At 42.2% G+C, this 23,967-nt stretch overlaps 1 protein-coding gene across 1 annotated transcript in view; it reads right to left on the bottom strand.

Moving 5' to 3' along the window:
* Positions 1–20,100, bottom strand: part of LOC102288939 (pleckstrin homology domain interacting protein) — a 49,386-nt gene extending 29,286 nt beyond the window's left edge. Inside the window, exons 1-18 of the mRNA XM_005917749.3 lie at positions 19,908–20,100; positions 19,736–19,794; positions 19,621–19,650; positions 19,410–19,469; positions 16,253–16,403; positions 15,916–16,014; positions 14,168–14,328; positions 11,482–11,703; positions 10,534–10,634; positions 9,581–9,651; positions 9,146–9,246; positions 8,304–8,344; positions 7,739–7,837; positions 6,413–6,569; positions 4,029–4,163; positions 1,710–1,838; positions 1,383–1,608; positions 849–992 (exon numbers count right to left, since the gene is read on the bottom strand). Of these exons, the coding sequence (XP_005917811.1) occupies positions 849–992; positions 1,383–1,608; positions 1,710–1,838; positions 4,029–4,163; positions 6,413–6,569; positions 7,739–7,837; positions 8,304–8,344; positions 9,146–9,246; positions 9,581–9,651; positions 10,534–10,634; positions 11,482–11,703; positions 14,168–14,328; positions 15,916–16,014; positions 16,253–16,403; positions 19,410–19,469; positions 19,621–19,650; positions 19,736–19,794; positions 19,908–19,947 (2,026 nt within the window). The 5' untranslated portion in view covers positions 19,948–20,100. The remainder of the gene's footprint in view (positions 1–848; positions 993–1,382; positions 1,609–1,709; positions 1,839–4,028; positions 4,164–6,412; positions 6,570–7,738; positions 7,838–8,303; positions 8,345–9,145; positions 9,247–9,580; positions 9,652–10,533; positions 10,635–11,481; positions 11,704–14,167; positions 14,329–15,915; positions 16,015–16,252; positions 16,404–19,409; positions 19,470–19,620; positions 19,651–19,735; positions 19,795–19,907) is intronic.
* Between the last annotated feature and the right edge of the window lie 3,867 nt (positions 20,101–23,967).

The following is a 23,967-nucleotide window of genomic DNA, read 5'->3' as shown; positions in this document are numbered from 1 at the left end:
TTAAGAATGCAAATAAATTGAATGCAGCTAGTAAAAAGCTTAATTGTCTTCAGCTGATGGTTTTGAGACTGAACATTTTTTTTGTCTCCACACTGGCCTTTACCAGCATGTACCCATGATGTCTGATGTCACTGGTCAATAAAACCAACACCACAAATGGAAGCTGGGACAAGCTTTGTCTACAGATGTCTTCATCTTTACATGCAGATATCAGTTATTAAGCCACAGACTGATGGAATCTATAAAGGGAAAAAAAGTGTTCTTTCATGATGCAGTTGGCTCACACTCTATTTTCATGTGCTACCACGGAGCACCAGAGCTGAGGACACAAATAGTTCTGATCTTCTGTACTCATCACTCTGAGAATTAATTGACCAAATAAAAAATCATATCCCACAAACACACATTACCTACTCTCAGTGTGCTCTGTGAAAACAGGTTCCCTGCATTCACTAACTCTTTGAATCAGGGGGGGTTTATTACATTTCCTGTTTAAAATTCCACTGAGACACTTATTTACATAATTGCAGTTGTTGCAAATTATGCATTATTTCATTGAATAGTAATAAAAAAAACTCTCTTCACGATCCACGAATCATGTTGTCAACCTAAAGGTCTGAGAAAACATAAATAGTGGCTGTAATACATGTGCTGTTAATTCTACGAATTAATCAATCGCAGCAAACACGTCTGCTTCAAGTGTAAGATGATGCTCCAACATATTAGTGCTGCTATGGATAGATGTGAATAATGACTGAAATCCAGGAAAATGAGAACAAAAGAACTTTGGGTGGGGAATGAATCAGATTAAACAGTCAGCATCGCTTTAATGTCATGACCGCTCCTACCTCTGCTGGACCTGGTGTTTGAGGCAGCAGCAGAGATGTCATTGGTTCCCAGTCTTTGGTCCTGTTCCTGCTGCAGCCTCTGAATCATGGTGTCCAGAGGACTGGAACCATCCACCGCCTGTTCACTCACCACTTGATTCAGGCCTGCCAGGAATAGCGCAAAAGTGAGAGAGAGAGAATTTAAAAAAATGAGCTTAAATCCAACCATTGTTACAGCCATGACGAATACAACTGCTGCCTAATAACTTAACTATCTCTGCTGTGCCTTACTAACACATTTCATTAACTGCTGATTGCTTCTGTTTATATCCCAGCCAACAGCCTTCTGAACTCTAATCTTAATTGCCATTGCTACTGTAGTTTCAATAAAAGCCTCACATTGAGCTCATTTAAAGACAGATAAGATTATTGTCAGGCTATGACAGCACAGATAGATGGTCTCTGATAAGACAGAAGACAGCATCACCTCCAGGCAAATATCTAAAGCGCATAAGCAGAACTCCAAAGAAAGAGGTCTTATTTCAGCCTGAATACCTGAGGAAGTGACCCCCATCTGAGGAATCAGCTGCTCATCCCTGCAGTCCTCCCTTCCGGGCACCAGCCGCTGGTATCTTGGTGGATGTGGATTCCCATCCACATCCACCAGGAAGGGAGGGGGCATTAGGTGTGGAGCTTGCTGAGTTTGTTCGTCCAGCACGTAGTTATTGGCATCCCGGATCAGTGGCCGGTAGTCGGTATGGAAGAACATCTGATCTGCTATCTGAAACAGTTTTGAGGTTGAGAGGGTGCGGTGCTGTTGTTATTACTAATAACATGCGATGAGTTGTCGTGTATGTGCATAAATATTGCAGGTCAGTTTACCTTGTCGTACTTGCTGCTGGAGCCGAAGCCAAAGATGAGCAGGTGACCGTGGGAATCGGTGGCTGCAAAGTGCTGCCCATCTGGACTGCATTTGCAGTCGAACAGCGCTCCGTGCCCTTGGCCCTCAATCTATCAAGGGTGAGACAGAGTGGAGGGGAAATCTTAAAACTGCACTGTAGCTATTTGAACTGCATGGGCACAACCCACTATTAATGTCTTGTCAGCAAGCCAGCAGAATTGTCCAGAAAGAAATATGCACACAAAGAACAAACATCAAACAGTTTGTAGCACAACAGTAGCCTGTTTATGCAAACCGACAGGACACCTGCAGAAAGCAAAACTTCTTCAACAGGAAATCAGCAAGAAACCCCTGACTGCTCTGACCGTCAGCCAGCTGCTGCTTTTGGTTTGATCTGCGGGTTTTCCTTCATTCTCACAAAGGCTCCATTCAACTACAAGATGGAAATATGCCTTTATAGCTTCTCACACTTCTCATTCATGCAAAAGTGCCCAACTCAAACAGCACATAGACTGCTCAGTTTTATACACCTTGCATGTGTTTTTGCCCAGCTGGATGACAGAGTTGTTGGAAATTAGCACCATAATTTTGCTACTATAGAAATACCGATTCAAAAGAATTCAAGCTTAAAAGTGAAACCAGGGCATCCTGTAAACAGCCTCTGCCGTCCTGCACTAGTGACATCGTTCAGAGAGTCTGTGCAGCAGGTATGGGCCTCAACAGCAACTTTGAAGCCGTGCGGTTTAGAGGGGACCTTGTTTCTGTGGTCTATGAGTGGGCTGTGTCCTCTGTTGGTGCTGGTAGTGGTCAGTGAAATTTGTTTTATCGAGTCCAAAGTCACCACAGGTGTGTACCAGGAGATTTTAGACCATTTCATGCTTCCACCCACTCACAAGCTTTATGTAGAGGGAGCTCTCCCTACCCCACAGCGCCCAAACGACTACCAGATGATTCGCTGACCATGTTATCACAATGTTATTACTGTGTGAAGGCCCCTATAACAGCAACCTGGGATTCAACAACACCTCAGCAGTGCCCGATCTGATCACCTCCATCCCAGCCCGCAGTGATGCAGTGATATGCAGGCAGCGAGTTTAAAAATGAACATACTCTCCAGAGGCTGGACCGATCTTCAGGGTTCAGACAGCTTTAAAAGCTACGTTATTTACATCACTGTGTAAAGTCAATGAGAGCTGATCTCTCTAATAGGGTCATCTCAGGCACTCGGCTCTGACAGTAAGCCACACCCACCTGCTGTTCACATTTTCTGCTTAAGAGGGGCAGCCAATTAAGAGCAAGGCATCTTAAAAGCAGAGGGAGGAGGGAGTTAACAGGGCTTGTTGCAGGCAGAGGATGAAGTGAGGGGGTGCACTAAGGCCCGGTGTAAGATAATTAAGGATTATGCAGTTCCCTGCCTGTGTGTCCTTTCTGCTTGTGCTAATCTTACTCTACATTCACCTTTACTCTTCAACCCTCTTTTGTGTTTTTTTCTGTCCACAGGGAGGTTTTCAAAGTTTGTTCGGACCCAATGAAAAAACTGCTTCCTCCTTACACTGCTGTAGTAAAATTATTTTTCAAGGCATTGTTTTTTATGTTACTGCTGGGCATTTTTGACTTACGACTTTACTTTCCGTGTATCTATCGTCCCTATTGTTGTTCCTCCAACCAAAAGACCCATTCAAAGCTAGGAAAAACCCTGACAAGAGGACGCTTTTCAGGAGAAGTCTCACAGCAGGTTTCAGCCTGAAACTTGGGCCTTTTCACATGCACAAAGACTTTGTGTTGTTAAGCAACACTATTCACTGTCTATGACCAACACCAAGATTTGGCCAAATGACCAGCTCACTATGTGAGTCACATGTTCTGGGAATGTGGTTAATGCCGTCCTTGGTTACCATAGAAGCAGGAAGCAGGAAATACTACAATAATTAAAGCACTGGATAAATTTGTGGCGTGGCATATGTGATTCATTTTGATGAGAGAGCCACGAAGGCACGAAGGGAAGTGAGAACAGTAAAGAAAGCAGAGCGAGAAAGTGAAAGTATAGAGTTGGGAGAAGGTCAACAGCGGGTGAAAGTGAAATAAAGGGTGAGACGAGGAGGGGAATGGGAAAAGAATGTGTGTAAGAGAAGCAGAAATATACCTGATAAAACCACATATCTATGCAGATAAACAGAGAAAATACAGTTAAAAAAAAGTGCAGGGAGAGGATCGAGATCTGGACACTTGTGAATGAAACAGAAGCGAGTGAAAGGCGATGACACGCGGGCGAGGAGACGTTCTGTGGACGAGACGCTCACCATGTTGAAATAGGAGCGGATCTTCACTCCTCTGGCTAGATCCCACACAATACAATTCCCATCATGCCCCGCTGAGAAAAGGATTCTCGGATCAAAGGGATGTGGCTCCAGAACAAACACTTCATCCTCGTGACCCTGTCGACCAACAACACGAACATCTAGGATTAGATTAAGAAATAAGAAAAGAGAAGCAACAGCCAAACCTGACTTCTTATGCTTAAGCCCACACACAGCTGAGCATATTTTGCATTCCTCTCACTGTCAGTGTGCAAACCCACATGCTTTTTAAGTTAACAAGTAAAAAATTCATATTCATCTGTTTTTTGTTTGCTTTTTATATACACTGTTTTCAGGCAGCTATCAAATGTTCCAGTTTTATCACTGCGTCACCAAGGAGACTCTGACAGCGTGTTAGCAACTAGATTTCTGATCAAAAGATAAAGTAAAAATGATGAAAACAAGGCCAAGAGCTAAGTAGTGAAACAGCAGCAGCCTAAGATGACCCTAACAGCAACACCGTAATACAGAAGAGTTACTTGAGTACAACGTTTAGTTTGTTAACTGACAGGAAGACAATAACTTAAAGCAGAAGGATGGCATCTCCATAAAACCGCTCTTGACGTGTCTACGTGACATTAAAGCTTGGTTGGCTTTAAACATTTTAAATTTTAATGAAAAGAAAACAGAGGTGTTGGTGTTTGGTGCTAGTGGTCCCTGTGAGTCCTCGTCTGTTGATTTGGGATGCCTGGACGTTTATTTTACATCTGTTATTACTGACCTTTGTCCAGCTGTTATCATTTAAGGCGACTGGCAAGAGTGAAATTTTCTTTCTAGGCAGCATTTGGAAACAGTGATCGATGCTTTTATTCCTTCCCGTCTGGACTACTCTAACTCACTTTACGTGGGTCAGTCAGTCGCTGCTCTCACTATGTCCTTCATCTTAATATTCTTATGTTTGTTTTTAAACAATCACAATCTAGCCCCGCCTTACCTCTCTGAGTTTCTACGTCCCTACACACCCTGTCGTTGTCTTAGGTCAGCTGATCAGCTGCTCCTGAAAGTACCGAGATCCAAGAGGAAGCTCGGAGGGGGCGGGGCTTTTTCTATCATTGCTCCTAAAATTATGGAATAACTTGCTCTTGCACGTTAGAGAGGCCCCTTCACTGTCCACTTTTAAAACACGTCTTAAAATCCATTTTTATTCTTTGGCTTTTGACCGTAGTGAGACTTAGTTTCTCTTGGAATTAAATTAGTTATTAACTAACTAATTACTTCTTTTACTTTTTTCTTTTATTTGGCTTTTATTTATATCGTATGTAATTTTATTATTTAGTTCCAACGTACAGCATTTTCCGTCAGCTGTGGTTTGCTTTAAAGTGCTTTATAAATAAAGATGATGATGATGATGATTAAATAACCACCTGTTACAACCAAAAGTTTTTTCTCATGCACTTTGCCAATTCAGTTTTTATTTAGAATATTTTTACATCTTTCTCTGATATAGTGATGAATAATCTGAAGGACTAAAAAACTTATTAGCAAATAAATAAAAATGACATTTTGGCACACATCTGTACATATCAGCGAACCAGAACAGAACTAACTGATTAGCCTCAGCGCCAGTTCTATTCAGAGTAAAAGAACATTAATATTCTAATCACACGGTGCAAATATCAACACTCAATGGACACAACAAATCAAAAATTCACAACACAACATGGATGACTTATTCCGGAAACAGCCTACACAGCAGCTGCTGAGCCATATCACTCATGTGTAGGGATGGGTACCGGTATCGGTTCTGACATAAACGGTAGTAACCAGACCGAAAAGCAGCGCACATTTCGGTGCTTTTTTTTCCTGAGATGTCAATCATTTTACCTTTGCGAGGATAGTAGGCAGAAGCACTGCTTCCAGCCAAGAGTGATGCCATATATGCCCTATAGCTGCAGAAAAGGCTAACATTGTTATCTTTTTACAAAAAAACAGCTAAACATGAGAGGTTTTTGGGCAAAGTGTGTGTTGTCCATTCTTTAACCACCGGTTTGAGCACCGTTTAAGCACCGGCACCGTTTCAAAAGTGCCGGTTTGTGGCTGTTATCGGATAAAACCTAAACGATACCCATCCCTACTCATGTGCTAATAGGCTGTAAGTCTGCAGGGTTTTTTACGTCACAGCATCCAAAAAAGTGAAAATTTGTAATAACATCAACATGTGGATAAGTGAATAAGAGGGTTTAACCTTTGAGGGCCATGAATGTGTATACAGTGTGTTGTGGTCCAGTCAACAGTGATCTGAGCTGTTACAGAATAACACACAACACTGAACTACGATATTATGATACACATCTTTGTTTGTGTCCGAGTGTCAAGTCACCACATACCATCAGAACATGGACCAGATTTCCAGTGATGGAGTTCCACACTTTCAACGTCAGATTGTTGGCCGCTGTTATCACTGTGCTGTCATGGCGATCCCATGCCACCATGGTAACCTTCAGCTTGGTCACCTTGTCTTCCAGCGGCGGAGGGTTGTACTTCCTGAGGGGGAGAGCAGTGATGCCGTTCAGGACTAAAATTTAAGCCCAACTAAGGTCTTTCTAGTTTAGTTTACACATAAAAATCAGACACAGAGTCGTTGCCAAAGGTATTAGCAGCAGCATCACTCCAAAATTCTAATTTTTATTTATTTCCAATAAAGGTTCATCTTCACCATATCACAGAAACATGGAAGAAATCATCTAAATAAAAACTGAGCAGCATACTGCATGAAAAACAAACTCTGTGCTACTGCCAAATGTTTTGGCCATGACTGTGTATCAAATATGAAAATACTGTAAAAACAAAACATAAAAAGTAGATGCAACAAAAAATTAAACGCATCTTTTTCTAACTACATTAGTTTTAAGTTTAAAAAACTCCACTGTCCTTTCCTTTTGAGGAATGTATTCTATTTTCCTCAGTCCCTTTTTACACCGTTAATGAGGAGCCAGACCAATCTGACAGTTAGACCTTATCTTTCTGCAGCTTCAGATAATTATTCACAACCCCAGCTGTTCCTGTTTACATAAGAAAGATGTGAAAATCAACACATCCAAAACATCCCAATACTTTTTGCTGCAATTCCCTGACCCAGACTTTCTTTATTTTACAGACCGATTGTAGGAGCAATGGTTATAGATTTAACTCTATTAAATACTTCAAGTAACTTCTTGTATTATCCAAGTTGCGGGCATTTAGGTCTTTTTTTAGCTTTTGTTTTAGTTGACCTCATTGCTGCATTAGGTTTGTTGCGTTTGTTCAGGCAACAAAGACATAAACAGTCTGTCAGTGTACTCTACTCATGCACCGTCTGGGAATAAATCTATACTCTGTCTAGGAGCAGTCAGGTAATCAATCACCATGTCACACTTTATCCCACAGGTGTGAAAGAGATTTTTCTTTAACTTAACGATGCAGCTTCTCTATATTATGCAGTAGGTTATTGTACTTTAAATACATAAAAGCACGTGTAAAACACTTCAAAACTCTGCATTTTTCATGAGAAGAATTCATCACACACTGTAGCGTTCAATGCAGGTGATTGATTATTTTAAAATGTAAACTGACATCATCACCTCCAGGATGATCCCAGCTCACAAGGTCTTTATTCCAAGCACAAAAGCACTGATGGGAAGGCCAGGCCTTGACGGCAGTGCAGAGACACATACCCGGGTAATTTGGTCTGCATGTCCAGCAGAATGCTCTTCCAGCCCTGAGGGTGAAGCTGCCAGATCCGAGCTGTACCGTCCCTGCTGCCGCTCACAAACCTGCAACACAAGCGCGCGCACACATTTGTGTGAATGAAAATATAACACTTACTTTGAGATCAGCTTCCTGCAGTAAAATGGTTCCCTCCGTCTCCACACATCAACAGTAAATACATGCACCCCCGGATCTCCACCTCTACCACCCTGGCTCTTTGCATACACCGTCTACACCTTCCTCCCTGCTTAGATTACAGCAACCCAGGGGAATTACAGCTGAGCTTGTTTTTCTGCACTCCGTCTAGTTTAATATGTCGCGCACAAGCACAAGTGTGTGTCTGAATGTGTGTTTGTGAGAGAGAGACACACACAAAGAGTGTGTGTTAGACATTAAGTAAAGCTGCTGACATCATCAAGTTATATCACAGCACCGCGAGGTTTACAACGCAACAGTGGTGCAGAAAAATTAACTGCAATAACTATGTACCTCACGCACACACGTATAGAAATGCAATCTGCGTAAACTCACCTGTCGCTGCAATGTGAAAACTGGATGCTGTCAACTTTGTCCTAAGTGGGAAAATATGAGAGAGAAACGTCAGCGCAAGCCTATTTCTTATTTAGTTAGGGTTAAACTGTATTTTCAGCAAATTAAAAAATGTCAAATGACTCGTTCATCTCAGACATTTTCAATTACAATTCCACGTTTCATTGACAAGAACAATATTTGTGACAAATCATTTCAAATCCACCTTTAAGGTTGACTACTGTAAGAGCAGCTTTGTATTTTTCACATTTCCAAATAGATATTCCAATTTTTTATTTATCCTCTCAATTCCTCCTCTTTGGCTCTCTTCACAAACTGAAGGTCTGAACAGCAGCTGGTGCTCATGATCAGAGCAGTATGTCTGGAATAACTATATCCACTCTTGCTGAGATCATACACAGGCAAGAGTGGAAAAAACTGTCTGAAAATGAGCACTGTTTGTGCACATGTATTTGTTATTTGAAGCATCTGTGGTTAGAAGAGTGTATACAGGACAGAAAATAAGGAAGACTATTATAGGTCTGCTTCAGATGTTCCTGAGGAGGTTGATATATGGCTGAAAACTTCAGAAGCCAGCATGTTTTTTTGCTTTTATTGTTAAAATAAATCAAATTGAAAAGTCAAGAGGAGCAAAATAAAACTATATCACAAACAGTAAGAAAACTATAGCTATAGATCAACAGCTACAGATTTGATCATTTTTAGTAATATTCTCAGAAAACTAGCTCAAATCTTAAACTTGTTCAATAAGCCAGCACAGTGCGCTTGGATTAAAGCTGTTTTTGTAGTAACTAAATAATAAATAAATAAATACGCTGACTCACCGTATGGGACTCAAGCTCAGAGATCTTTTCTGGTTGGCCTGAGCCAAAGTAGTATACCCTGATGATGTGGTCTGTGCTTCCTGTGGCGAGGAACATACCACCTGGATGCATATATTTTTAATAGAAAGAAAGAAAAAAGATTAGGGCAATATTTGTTTCACATTCACTGGTTTACCTCGGGGACATTGGTATACATTAACTATTTGCAAATGTGCGTGCTTTTGCAAACCAGTAATTTTTCTAACCCTTAAAATAGAAATACCCACAAAAAACAGACCACAGTCATTCCACATTTACTGATAAGGAGCAGCAGCCACACAAGTGGTGACGCACAATGTGTGCTGTTCTCCAGTTAGTCTGAGTGAGCATCTTGTTCTGTTTCTCTGTCAGTGCTCTGGAAGCATGCATAAAAAAACCACAGCGAGCTGCGTTCACCTGCGCTGAAGGAGGAGCAGATCATCTGGACGCCGGGTCGAGAGCGCTCTGTGAATTTACTGGGCCTCTGACTGGACACACACACGAGAACAAAATCGTTTATAACACAATTTAACACAAAGAACCACTACCTTGTGTTTTTAATAGAAAATGTTTTACATTTTGGCGTCTTGGCTGAGTTTGGCGTGCTTTACATACTGCACCTAAACATTTCTAAAACTGGCCAGTTGGCCATTAAATACAGAGACAATCATAAATTCATGTGTACTTAAGATCAATACAATCAAACTTTTACACAAATAAGCCTCTTTCAGACATGCACTCCTTTCCATTCGTCAAAATTTATCAACTTCATGTCTCTTTTTAAAAAACAAAAAGACCGTGTGCGACCGAGTAATTATTTCAGTGCAACACATGCCTAAACTGCAAGCAGTCGAATTTATGTAATAAGATTACACCGCACTGACTTCCAAGGGCGTGCACAGGTTTCTAGCCAGTATATAGAGACCCATTAATGAAGCACAGGCTCTCTGCATCGAGTAGCAGAGACAATATGGGGACAAGGTTCACAGAGAGGTAATATGAGCGTCAGGAACAAGCCAGTGCAGGTAACAATGAGGAAGAAGATGCAGGAAGCTCAGATCAACTTCTAAAAATAAAAATAAGTCTTTTTACTCCACTGAAAACTGCGTGTCATCTCGTGCCAAATATCGCATCCAAACCATGGCTTTCTACATCGCGGCTGCGCAATTCACTGAATGAGGCCGTGAGGAGCATGAGCTCAAAAAGTGACCTTTATCTGAATGACAGAACGCTGTCACTTACAGATTGATGAGGACAACTGTGTTACGTATGCCGTGTCTGAAAAGGAGCTGCGATGACGTGCTGACAAAATGCTTGATGCACAAAGTGTGAGAAATGTTTGTGCAGGTGAGACCGTGTGTTTTTCTCACCCAAACTTGAGTGTCCGTGCATCCCACTGCCAGAAGCAGATGGTGCCATCAGCTCCGGTGGAGGACAGGTAGCGCTTGGAGCCGCTACAGAGAGGAGAAAACTGCAAACACAACCAATCAGAGGTTAGCGGAATGAACAGAGGACAAAGACACACACAAACACAGTCGCTCTCACTGGGCACTTCATTAAGTATACCTGTTTGTCTGCTTTTTAAAGCAAATATGGAATCAGCCAATCGCATTGACGGGCTACAGCAGCAGAAAGACTACATGAGTGCCACTCCTGTCAGCTACGAACAGCAAACTGAAGCTACAATTCTCATGGGTTCACCAAAACTGGAAGAATATTGCCGGGTCTGATGAGCATCAATTTCTGCTGTAACAACCAGATGCTGGGTCAGAATTTGAAGTCAACACATATTCTGATGGCTGCTTTCAGCAGGACGATGACACAAAGCTCCAATCATCTCAAAGTGGTTTCTTTAACATCTCGGTGAGTTCACTGCCCTCAAGTCAGCCTCCACAGTTACCAGATCTCAATCCAGCAGAGCACCTTTAGGATGTGATTTTTAATACAATGCTTGTGCAACAAATCTGCAGCAGCTGTGTGATGGTATCACATCAATATGGACCAAAATCTGTGAGGGATGCTTCCAGCATATTGTTGAATCTCTGCCATGAAGATTAAAAGCAGTTATAAAGGCAAAAGAGCGTCCAGCCAGGAGCTGATAAGGGTGACTAACAAAGCGTCCAGTAAACTGAAAGCAGTTGCACAGATAAAACCTGACACAAGTTAAACTGTGTGCTGTAAACACAAAAACATTTATATAGATATATATTGCCTGTTAAGTAAAAACCTAGCTTTCTACAGTAAAATGCAGTTGCAGTTTGTGGTGGCTTCTCCCAGTCTGTAAAGCATATGAAATAAAAACAGCTTTAAAACAATACCTGCAGTGAGGTGATGGATGCTGCGTGTCCCTCCAGGACAGCCAGAGGAGCGCAGGTTTGTAAGCACCACACTCTAATGGTCTTGTCACAGGAGCCGGCGGCAATCATGGTGTTCTCATAGCTGACGGCCATGTCGGAAATCTCGGCAGCGTGGCCGCGCAGGGTTGCCAGCAGACGCCCGTCATCTGTTCCCCAGATCTTCACGAGACAGTCATCTGAGCCCTGGGACAGAAAGAAAACACCACCGCACATGAGTGAAGATTCACATTTGAGATCAGCGCATCTGCTTCTGGGAAGACAAATTAAAAATGTGAAGTTGAAGAAGATTTCCAAAATCTATCTGGGCACGCTGCAGAGCAGGACTCTCAGCAGATTGGCAAATGTGGAATACAAACAGAGAAGGGAAAGAGACTCTTGAAATGTAAAAATAGATTAATGATTAATTTGCTTTTTGACAAAAAAGCTACAATGAGCATCTCAAGGCACTGACGGTGCATTTGCATGCACTGTAACCAGCTTATTATTAACCGGTAAAGAGAAAAAGACCGCAGCTGGCATGTAAACACATTCCCTGGCTAATGTTATCAATGCAAAACAACAGTGAGCACTGCCAAATGAACACGCACACTGTTACTGTGGTCTGAGAATATCTTAGGCTGATTACATTTGACTCAGTAGACTGAGACTGGATGTGATGACACAGAGTTGGTTTTACACACATGAGAACTCGACTGTTAGAACGGAGGCACAGAAAATAGATCAGGCAGGAACCAACTCATCTTCTCTTACTTTGTAACAGTTTTGTAGCAAAGTAGAAGCAAATAATAATTCTATTAATATTTATAAATAGTTACCAAAAAAAAAGCTTTGTTAGTGAAGCATTTACAAGAATTGTTAGCTCAGATTCTCCTTAAACACTCATAAGTCTGCAATCAAAGTGCACGATCGAGTCTTCAATCGTGAAACCGCCTTTGGGGCGAGTGCCTGACTGCGATCCAACTCGCTGACGGTTAAAATGCTCGTGATTCAACATGTTGCCAGATCCATCTGTTTTTTGGTTAAGAGCTCAAAATGATTTAAGTAACAGGTAACCGCGATGAAGACGCGAAAGACACACAAACACAAATCCACTTGTTTTAAAAAGCCAGCGATTTCAGGATGTAACGCTTCATTAAATTAAACTTCTTCGCTTTAAAATAAGAATTTTTGTCACGCTGAGGGTCAGACACTGTTAATGACGGTGTTTCATTTTATGTGCTCCAGCATGCACCTAAAACCTTTTTTTTTTTTAAATCATAACGCTTTATAAAATAACTAACACAGTGCTGTATGTTAAGTATCAGCTGACGTGTTGGTTGCCCCGAAAGCCTTGACCTTTTATAACTACAAAGCATTTTGGGAGACCTGCCACACCGTCTGCACCACCATAGATTTAAGAGCAAAGTGCAATCCTCCCTGTTTCCTCACAACTACAGATAAGATTTTAACCACAGTCACAAGGACAACCAGCACAAACCAACTGCTCTCGATTTGTCTTTTCAAGCGACCACAAGAATTGGCTGTTTTTAAAATTATGTTATGCAAATCGATATAACTGACTGCAAAGCTGTTGTTGGACCAAACTTGCGTGCACTTGTTCACCGAACACAACGATCCCCGCGAATCTTTAGGGCGCACAAAATAATCAATTAATATGCCTGAAACAGCATAAGAGCCTGAGCAAAAGGACTGAAGAGATCTAAAAATAAGAACATATATAAATAAAAATGATCTCGTGATAAAAGGAGGGGAAAAAGTAGCAGAGAGAGAGAGGGGGGGGGAAGGGAGAGAAAGTGAGGGAGAGCAAGAATGAATTTTAATTCTGGCACTTAGCCAGCGCCTCAGAGGAAACATTTTCTCCAGTTATGATGAGAAATAGCAAGATGAAGAGTGGGGGGGAGGGAGGAAGAGAAAGGAACAAAGGAGGGGCAGCATAGCATGAGGACGGGGGGAGAGAAAGAGAGAGAAAGAGAGATAACAGGAAAAAAGACACAGAGACACTCAATCTAACCCCCTCCTCCTCCTCCTCCTCCTCCTCCTCTCAGCAGCCAGCCATTTTTAGAGATTTAAGAAGTGAAAGCTGAAAATGGTGTAGAACAGCAGGCAGTGTTTGACTCAAGATTCCAAACAGAAGGACGGCGACATTAAATCAACATTGTCTCATTGTTCCTTCACCATTTAACACGTTACCAGAAGCTGTACCTCTCTCAAACTAGGTGGAAAAGGCATGCGGCAAATGTATACAACGGGCACCCAGGGGGCAACGGTCAGCTTACTTCTTTTGAGATAAATGCTTTCACTTCATTACCCGTGATTGTTATCATCGCACAGCTGTCTGAGTTTTTCCCGACGTATAACCCAACAGGTTATAGCTGTGAGTCACTGAGTAAAAGCGTCCTACCACAGTTAGGTAAACAGTAATTACCGCCTAGCAGAACCGTTACAGCATGAAACGCAGATGCTTGTGCATCTTGGTGAGCGAGCGGCACCTTGTAACAATCTAACACAGAATGCGAGACGTGACTCTAAACAAACACAGAGCCGCCGCAATCGCGCAGCAGCCACAAGAAATTAGACTCGAACAGGCTCTCGTTCACAAGCTAATGCCAACGCATCGTCGAACAAAAACGCGCGTGGGAAAACTTACTGTGAAGATGCGTCGCCCCGTCCTGTCGAAGGTCACGCAGTACACGGACGACAAGTGTCCCAGGATCCTCTTGTGCATCTTCATGTGTGTGTACACGGCCGTGGGCACCAGCTGACGGAGACGGTAGGCGCCATTCAGTCGACGGCAGAAGCTCGTCTCCACTGGATGTCAAGAAAAACATGCACGTTAGTACGGAAAGACACGACTGTACAGAATGTACAGATGTAAACGTCACTAAATATACATTAAATTGACAAAAGTCTCCACTCGTCTGCTTTCCCATGCACACTCCAATCTTAATGCAAAGAGTTTAATATCCTGTCAGTTTGGTACCATAACAGCTTCAGCTCTTCTTTCCACAAGGTTTAGGAGTTTGTTTATGGGAATTTTTGAGCGTTCTTCCACAAGCACCTTTGTGAGGTTAGGCGCTGATGTTGGATGAGAAGGCCGGGCTCGGATTCTCTGCTCTGATTCATCCCAAAGGTGTTTTATTAGGTTGAGGTCAGGACTCTGTGCAGGCCAGTCAAGTTCTCTTCCATACCACACTCGATCTTCCATGTCTTTATGGACCTTGCTTTGTGCAATGGTGCGCAATCATGTTGGAACAAAAAGAGGCCATCCCAAAAGTTTTCCCCCAAAGTTACGAGCATAAAATTGTCCAAAATGTTTTGATATCCCGAAGCATTAAGAGTTCCTTTCACTGGAACTAAGGGGCTCCCTCAAACCACTCAAAAACAATAATCCTGCCTCCGCCAAACTTTATACTTTATACTTGGCACAAAGTAAACCCAAACGCCAAACCCAGACTCGTCCATTGGACTCGTCCACAGAACACGACTCTGTTCCTCTAGAGTGCAGTGGCGCCGTGCTTTACACAACTGCATCCGACACTTTGCATTGCGCTTGGCGGTGTAAGACTTGGATGCGGCTACTTTCACGATGCATAACCGTTTCCATCAAGCTCTCTACACACTGTTCTTCTGCTAATCTGAAGGACACAAGTTTTTACAATAGAGCATAAGAATGCTGAAATATTTTAAAGTGAATTATTTTAAAAAAAAGACCTCCATCTTTTCACTCTTGGACTTATTATGATTCACCATTCAAAATAATCCTCATTTATCTTATTTATCCTCCGCAGCACAACCCTCTTCTGATTGGCTGTCCCTGACACACAGTAGGTTTGAATGTAGATGAGTAAGGCTCCTCTGCGCTGTATCTGATGCCGGTGGTATAGTTGCTGCATCTGCTAGTTTATAGAGGGTCACGTTTCATGAGATTCTCTGTAGAGAAGTGTCCATGTGACCTGCAGTTTTTTGCAACCAGTGTGCAAAAATTCGCATGAATGCTTCAGATGGATTCCAAGAGGACTTGGGGAAAAAAATAGAACAGGAAGGACTACTCATCCATGGTGTCCACAGCTGTCCATGTGCATCTCCACAAGCAAGTATAATCCTGGACTGAGATGGTCGTACTGAGCACATCCGCTCTCACTGACACTGACATCAGATCCAGGAGTTAAAAAAAACTGTCCAAACAGCGCTCTTATACACGTCTGGAGCCGGAGCTTTTGGATTATTTGTAGATGCATCCCCCTGATTTTTGGAAACTTTTGCCATGTTTATTAAGCGCGAGGTGGAGCACAACAAGTCCACAAGTCTGTGTGCAAACATACAGACTTCTTTAGGCAAATCAATACTTGGCCCAGTCATTTTGGCCCACTTTACCAAAATGACTGTTTTCCTTACCAATATTCGGCGGGCTCCCGTAGATAACAGGTGGCTCCGGTGGACGTCCACAGTGCAGCGCAGCCAGCGCTGAGCCTTTCCACACAACATGTTTGCAACCTGGAATTTACACACACAGCACAGATGCATAAGCACATGCGCAGCTATAGTTAAGTGTGTGTTGTGCATGTTGATCTGGATGTATGCAGTCATATTTGCATAACCACGCAAATGTATACATTCACTCCATGTCTTGGTAAGTCAGCACTTACACGCAGGAAGACACAGGCATTGAGCGAGTGGGTGTTTTTGCACGTGTGTATATTTAAGTATGCAAATGCACTGCACGTGAACTCACTCTTAGCGGTGCGGAGAAGATTCTGTCTGCCAGCTCCTAGAAGGCTGGTGAGTCCAGGCACACTGGCAGGGACCTCCCTCTCCAGCAGCGGACAAACTCTGGTGCAGACCTGCAGCAGGTGGTCTGGCGTGATGTGCCTGTAGAGCTTTACCTGAACGCAAGCATACACTCAGATTAAATCTGTCTTCAGGCTGGTAAATGACCACAAAAAACAACTACTGCTAGTGGGGGGAGGGTGGTAGAGTTTAAAAAAAGATAAAAAGGAAGCTGAGAGAAATGTGCTCAAAGAGCTTTCCTGCCAAAAGCTGCTGTGTCAAGACATCAAACCCCCACCAGCTGGATGATTTCTGCTGCTCGAACCCGACGACAGTGGTGTGAAAAAGAAAACGTCTCAGTGGAGGTACAAATGGGTTCCACATTACTACGCCAATTTTCACACAAAAATCTACAAATCTATCGGACACATCAGGGGGTGAAAACATGTCAGAAGGCAAACGGTGGCTGCAAAGTAAAGGGAAATTGAAACTTTAATTTCAAATTCAAGTATTTCCAGCAAACAGAAACACTGAAAAATCCAGGCCACTTCCACAAATGCGGATGCAAGTAAAGGCCCCTCTGCTCTCTGAGTGTGTCAGAAGAAATCACACTAAACCGATAACAGATAAAATAACAGATAAGATCCTCCTTTTTTTAATAAACTGCAGAAATAAAAATACAACCGGAGACGTATTTATACACTAAAATGAAAAAGATGAAGGCTTCTAAATGGTGCGGCTCCCAGCAGCATACGCACTACAACAGTGGTGGTGGGATGGAGGGGGTGTGGCATGCAACATAAGGATGAAGCACACAGAAACCTACGCTGTTATAAACACACAGCTTCTCTGATTCCACTGACACATGGGGACCCTCCTGCGTGGCCTACTTCTAAAGAAACATGCACGCCTGAATGAGTGGAATGGCACGCACGATACAGCCGGGATGAAAGCGAGACACGGAGGGGAATAATGCAGCATGCAGCAGTGTGTTTACTTGGAGCAAGCCAGATCGGTTTAAATGTATTCACTCAAATCAGACGTGCAGTCATCGGCTTTGTTTCAGACACGTAAGCCTGAAATTAAACAATTATTCCACTCAGTCACACACACACACACACACACACTTTTTCCATTCCTTTATCTGTCTCTGTGACACACACACACACACAATTAATGACCCCTTAATTGCTTTCAACATCCTTGCTGGTTCACAGACGTGATCAGTGTTTCTAAGTACATATCAGCCCCTCTTAGGTACACGCAGACCCACAACTGACACACACACACTAAACTAAGTGATGTGCAATAACAATTTGCTCCATTTTCCTTCCTTCTGAAGGGTAATGGATAACACTCCCCCAACCACTGCTGCACCATCACAAAGCACATGGCCCCACACCACTACAAGTTACCCTCTATATAATCATTATTAGTATTGCTATTATTATTATTATTATTATAAACATCCTGCTTTCCATTCATAGCCCTACAAACATCTTTCACCTCAAGCATCACTGCCTCTGACATAGATTTGCATTCATTAAAGTGTATTATTACTGACAATTAATCCGTTAATAAATGAGTCTAAACACATTTGTGCTGATAACGATGCAGGCTTCCACTTCCACTCAAAAACACGGCCGTATTTCATTGCGCTTCGTCTTCCTGATCAGTTTGAAATGCGACACGAAAGCAATCGAACATCTAATGAATCCGCCTTCGTTAATTAGCCGCAATTAATATCGTTAATTATTACAATATCATTGTTGAGTCCTCATTGATGCCCAACCCCCTTCTTTAACAGCGTCCCCCCCCCCTTGACATCTAACTACAAACGCCCACAAAAAAATAATAAATAATCATAAATAAATAAATAAATCCAGCCGATATCCTGCCCTCCTGCCTCTAACCTCCCTGCTTCCGCTTGGTCTAATAATTAAAACCCCTCCGCAGTATTTTTTTAATACGGGAAATTATGCACAATAGACTGGAGGCAGGCTGAAAGACTGGGGACGGGAGGAGGAGGAACGGAGAGCCCAGCGAGCCAGCCAAGCAGGAAGAGAGAAGAAAAAACACACACACACTCATACGAGCGGGCAGAACGACGCTGTCAATAATTTCTTAAACCTATACATTTACATGGCGATCAAGCTGCACTTTACGCCATCTAGTTCCGTGTGTGCTTTGGGACGTGAAGACGGAAATCGTCCCCCACAAACATTATCTCGTAGATTAACCAGGTCGCTGTTTTTTAAAATCAGTATTAAAATAAAACTTTTAAAATAACACAAAAAGGGGGGAAAAAAGATAACGGGGAGTGCGCGCTTTTAGCAGGTCTGACTCGGAAACAAATATGTAAGAGGATGGTGAATTCACTCCACGCCCCCATGCGTAAAAACGCCGCTTTCAGGCGAAAGCCCCGTTTGTTTACATGACAATTAAGCGCTCCAATTAATAGCGCGATTATAATACATCAAGCTGAACGTTACCTCGCATCTTCACACCGACTGATCCTTCCTCTGCTTTTCCGTCCGAGCTCGCACCAAAACAACCCTCTCCCCAAAAAATAAAAAATAACCACTCCACAACAACCTCAAAGAACAGGGGGCGAGCCGTGACTCCGGCTATACTGACTATACTCTTTATATTCCCCACGAATAAAAAAAAAAAAGTCCTGTTTTCTAACTCTTGTGCCCCCCTGTGTGTTTTCAACCCATGCACACAAATTATGGTTCTTGCAGGACAAGAGCGCCTCCATCTCTCTCTCTCTCCTAGAGGCTCGTGGCGCAGGGAGTCCCTCCTCCGGATCCTGGCGCTCCTACACCACAACACTCATGACGTATCAACATTTCACACACATTTTTCACCAACAACTCTCGCAACCTTTTGGACATGCATGGCCACCAAACTCGCACACCGTGGCGCACACAAGGTTGGGACCCGAGCCCCTTGTAAGTGCTCCAAAAAGAGCAGCTTCCCTCCCCCTAAAGCCTGCAGCCGACTCGCCCTGCAAAGTCCTTCTTCAGTTTGTGCTCCACCACCTGATTTAAAAATTGCGGGAAATTCAATTTTTATTTTGCTCTCTAAAAACTTTTTCCTCAGTTATACAGCACCCTTACCAAATTTTCGTACGTCCCGGGGTGTTCCTGCCCCGTCCAGTCCAGCCTTTTGGGCAGCAGCTGAGGTGGAAAAACAGTGTGGACCGTGATCATCCAGTTTATAGACGTTACAGGTGATGTTTTAAAACAGTAAATGGTAAATCAGAGTCAAAGCAACATCACAAAGTACAGTGCAGAGAGAAGCATCTCTCTCGTGCTGCTGACTGCTTACCTCCTTCTCCTCCACCTCCCTTATCAGGGTCTGAAAATAGCATAAAAATACAGAATTACACCTCGTGACAATTGCCGACATATTATAAATTCTCCTAAAATGCGAAAACACCAACCTCGGCTGCTTTTTGACACGGTCCAGCTTCTAGAAATCGGGCTATTAGGAAGTACAGTTCTGGTATGGTTGGAGGGGGAGAAGAGGACGGGAGCTGCGTTAGAAGAGGGCACCGAGGAAATTGGGGGGATATTACAACGACCGTGACATAGTTTCCGATCTCCTTTACTCACCAGAAGTCAACTGCGCGATGTGTGTACTGTCTGAAGCCATTTTGGTGTTGTTTGCCAGGGCAGCGCCAGAGCCTGTGTGGTGGGTCTAGGTGGCTGCCCTGTAGCTGTCACTGTTTATCCACCAGGAAGAGGCTGCCTCCATTCAGCTTCGCTCGCACGAAGTCCCGGCTGCGGGAGTATACCTCCGCGGAGCGATAATTAGTGCGCGCTGAAGGCTTCACCCCGCCAAACACCGCCTTCCTTTAACAAAGACCGAATGGCTAAATTGTGGCTGTACTGAGCGCCGGCTGGGGCGAATTTCACTTACGACCGGTTTGCCGTGGAGGCATGTTTGTTTTAATCCCCCTCCCCCTCAAAGGAAAAAGCGCAAGCCCTCTGCGGAAGAATACAGGCGCTGTGGCTCATGTACGCCGCCGTCGAGGGGAGGTAGAAATGGCAGCCTGCTAAAGGAGAGGACACATTGCTGCAGAATGGCTGTTATTCTGTAACTAGACGGCATTTATCACATTTTTATTCATTAGAGTCCATTCCTCTGTCATTTAGTGTCTATTGCGGATTACCACAGCCTAATTCTTGCCATATTTATTTTCTGTATATTCGTAGCTGGCGGGTTCAGAACATGGCTCCCGTGTTTGAGAGGGATTTACAGGCGAGCAAACGTTTCAGCTTAGTTTATCATTATTTTTTTTTTTATTATCAAACACCACAGCTTGCCTGCTCTCTTATCAGCTCTCCGTGTTCTTGCTGCTGGTCTCGCTTGTCGTAACTTTGTCGCTATTGTGTAATAAGATGTCCTAGCTAACACACCCACTCTCTCAGGGAGCCGTTTGGTGGGGAAGTCGTCCATTTCTCTTCCAAATACTACCAGGCAATAAAATGGGGGAAGGGTTGGAGAAGGGGAATGCAGCTTAATGAATGAAACCCCGTGAGTTACAGCAATTTAATGGCAACCGAGACACTGAGACAAGGCACACACATCAAGGGGTATTATCAAGGAAATGCACGACAGGATGCCTCGGTGACAGCTGTGAATGAAAAAAAAAGGAACAGCAACTCTTTGGTGTTAATTTTTACTTTTTAAAGTAAACTCACAATAATATGTGTGCAAGGGACGTGCATTATAGTTTTATTAAAAGCCACGTCACCAATGACAAACAACCCCTCCTGGTCTAATCTTATTTCCCACATTTAATGTTTACTGCTGCAAGTAAGACACAAATGAAAGTGAAGGTAAATACACACCACACGTGTTTCAGATCATTTTACAACAGTTTGGATTTTTCTTTTTCGAAATATTTTGCCACATATCTTCTGTTTTTTTTTCTCTTTTCACTCATATCTATAGCCTACATGTGTGAAGTTGCCTATGTGGTACAATTGAGCTAAATTGAAATATTCACACCCACTTACAGTTGCATATAATTCAGTCTACCTGCACAAATGATTAACACTAGTACAGAAACATATCACCTCTACATTTTAATTTCTTCTTTATAAACTATTTCAAATCTAACACATCAACAGTGCATCTGGGAAGATGCTATAAGGCTTTGTGCTTCTAAGAGTCAATTTAATTTTTTTGTCTATTTTAAACAGAGTAATGCCATTCTATTTGTAAAACTAACAAGGTGTAACTCAAATAAAATCAAGTGTAACGCACACAAATTCGGTCTGCATCGACACTTTCCACAACTTTGTCATTTATGTTGCATCGTTTGGCAATTATGGGTTCATTTTGTCAACGTTAAACACAAATAATACAACATTTATAGGCTGCCAGATGGACAGGAACTCAACAGAGAGTGTTCTCATCACCAGTGGCTACACCACCTACCATTATTCCATGTCAAAAGCATTCTGGCAGATAGGTGGGTGGACGATTACTCTGAGAGGAACAAGCAATATTTGAGCTTTTCAAAAATCCACTTTAGTATTCTGACCCTCCCCTGACAGAGTTTTCGATCTTCTCTTCCAAATGTGCGCATCGTATCAGGCCAGATTAAACTGTCCATCCGTGGACTTCACTGATTGGGTGTAATTTGACCAACAAATTCTGTATATATTTTTTAAAGCACAGAAAAAAAGTTAAAATAATACTTAAAATATTTAGATGATCAGTTATGGGTTTTTCAGCCTAATCATTAACTTGTATTTTACCGGTTGACCTGAACCCTTATGACTAAGTTTATTGTGTGGGCTGACACCACCACAAGGAGGCAACCTCACCATGTGTCACTTTACGGGCCAAAGAGGAGTCAAAGGTTATGAAAAGATGCAATCAGTTACAGATTGTCTTTTACTATAAATAGCTCACTGATAAATACTGATCACATTAAAAAATAGATCTGAAATGGTTTGAGGTTATCTTGACAACAGTCCACACAGAGATACTTGTTTATCCACACCCTTTACTAAACTTTGCCAGATAGCTTAAAAATCCTGTGAGGTGTGGAAAATTACTTGGCTTCAACACTCTTTCCCTGCTAGAGACAATCATCAGACAATCAGGACTCTGATGTCTTCACTAGCTAGAAAATAGAAGTTTCAGCTAAGTACTTTTGCAGCCACGTAACCTTTCTCATATCTTTAGTCTGGATTCAGTGGTCTGCTCTGTGGGTTAATACAATGGCTCTTTTTTAAGTGTCATGATCAAGGTTAAGTAAAACTAGGTGTGATAAAACATTTTAGTTAACCCCAATGAAAATAATTAAAAATAATAAAAAAAAAAACGTGAAAATAAATATTATAGTGGTCAAATCTTTCACTACTTTTGTTGAGACTTGTCATGTTTACAATACTGTGACTCTGCTACGTTCACAGAGGGTTGTGTTTGCATTGCTACACTTTTTCTGAATTTCTGAAATTGTCTCACTTTCAAATTCCCTGCATATTTGAGTAAATAAAGATGCTACAGCTGACAATGAAACTAATAAAACCACCTGAAACATGAGTCAAAAAAAGGGTAAATAAACAATTTAAAAGTAATAACAAAATATAAAACTAGATCACTAAGGGTGGTTGAGTGGTTTGCACCATAACCTTGCATCTAGAAGCTCCTGGGCTGATGTGCCCTGCTTTTGGCCCCATGACAGCTGGGATACATTGAAAATAAAATTCTGGTCAAAATGCTTTAACTAATTTAATCACATGTAAATTATCCACATAACTTTATATAATGTAAAATGATAAATTAATCAAATCTGCTCAAAAGAGATTTACTTGATTGGTGTACATTCAGCTTCTACAGCTCTTTAGTGTTTCGGGTTCTCTGTCCTGTGTTTGTCTTTTATGTTTGCGATTATTTTAGAGCACTTTGGTCAGCCCTGCTGTTTTTTAAAGCACTTTATAAATAAAGTGGTATGGTTAGGTAAGCATTTGAATAAATCAAACCTTTTATTGTATATATTTCAGTTTCATTTTACTCAAAATGATTGTTTCATGTTTACTGAAGGTGAAAAATCATTTTTTGGGAGTTGGCAGCGCAACCCTAAACTGGTTAAGTGGTTAAGAAAATAGATACATTGTTGTTTAACAATGTATTAAATGAACTTGTAAATTAAATGTGACCAAAAAAGGACACTAGAAGGACATATTTGCACAGAGTTGGAACTTTCTGATACATTGCACCCATTGATTCTTTGTGGGCAAGTGCGCTGATCAAACTCCTTTCTGTGTCTTAAGTAATTTTATGTATATTTTTTACCCTTGGAAACCCGTTGGGTTCAATTTTGCCCCCTTGTTTTCCTTGTTAACCCATTGGGTCGGATCTGACCCCATGGGTTCTCCAGGGTTAAATGAACCTTTTGAAAAACCTGGAGGTCCCACTGCAGCACACCAAAGTACCTATAGGGGTAACACTGGGTTAAAAGGTGTTTCCCACTTAAACACATTATAGCAATATTTGTTTTTTACAGCATCCAACAGCTGAATGGTGATAAAAAAGCATCATGTTGTTGACCGAGGCTCATCTCATTACAGTTTTGTCTCAGTATGTGGCAGTACCTGCCCAGCCATCATTTCACCTCTACATGCTAGAGGGAGGAACAGGCTATAGGCCCAC

Source organism: Haplochromis burtoni, unplaced genomic scaffold (genome assembly GCF_018398535.1).
Source record: "Haplochromis burtoni strain Fernald_Lab_line unplaced genomic scaffold, NCSU_Asbu1 Contig_28, whole genome shotgun sequence".
Classification (NCBI taxonomy): Eukaryota; Metazoa; Chordata; class Actinopteri; order Cichliformes; family Cichlidae; genus Haplochromis; species Haplochromis burtoni.
Note: the sequence above shows the minus strand (reverse complement) of the source record. Positions and strands in the feature narration are given on the sequence as shown.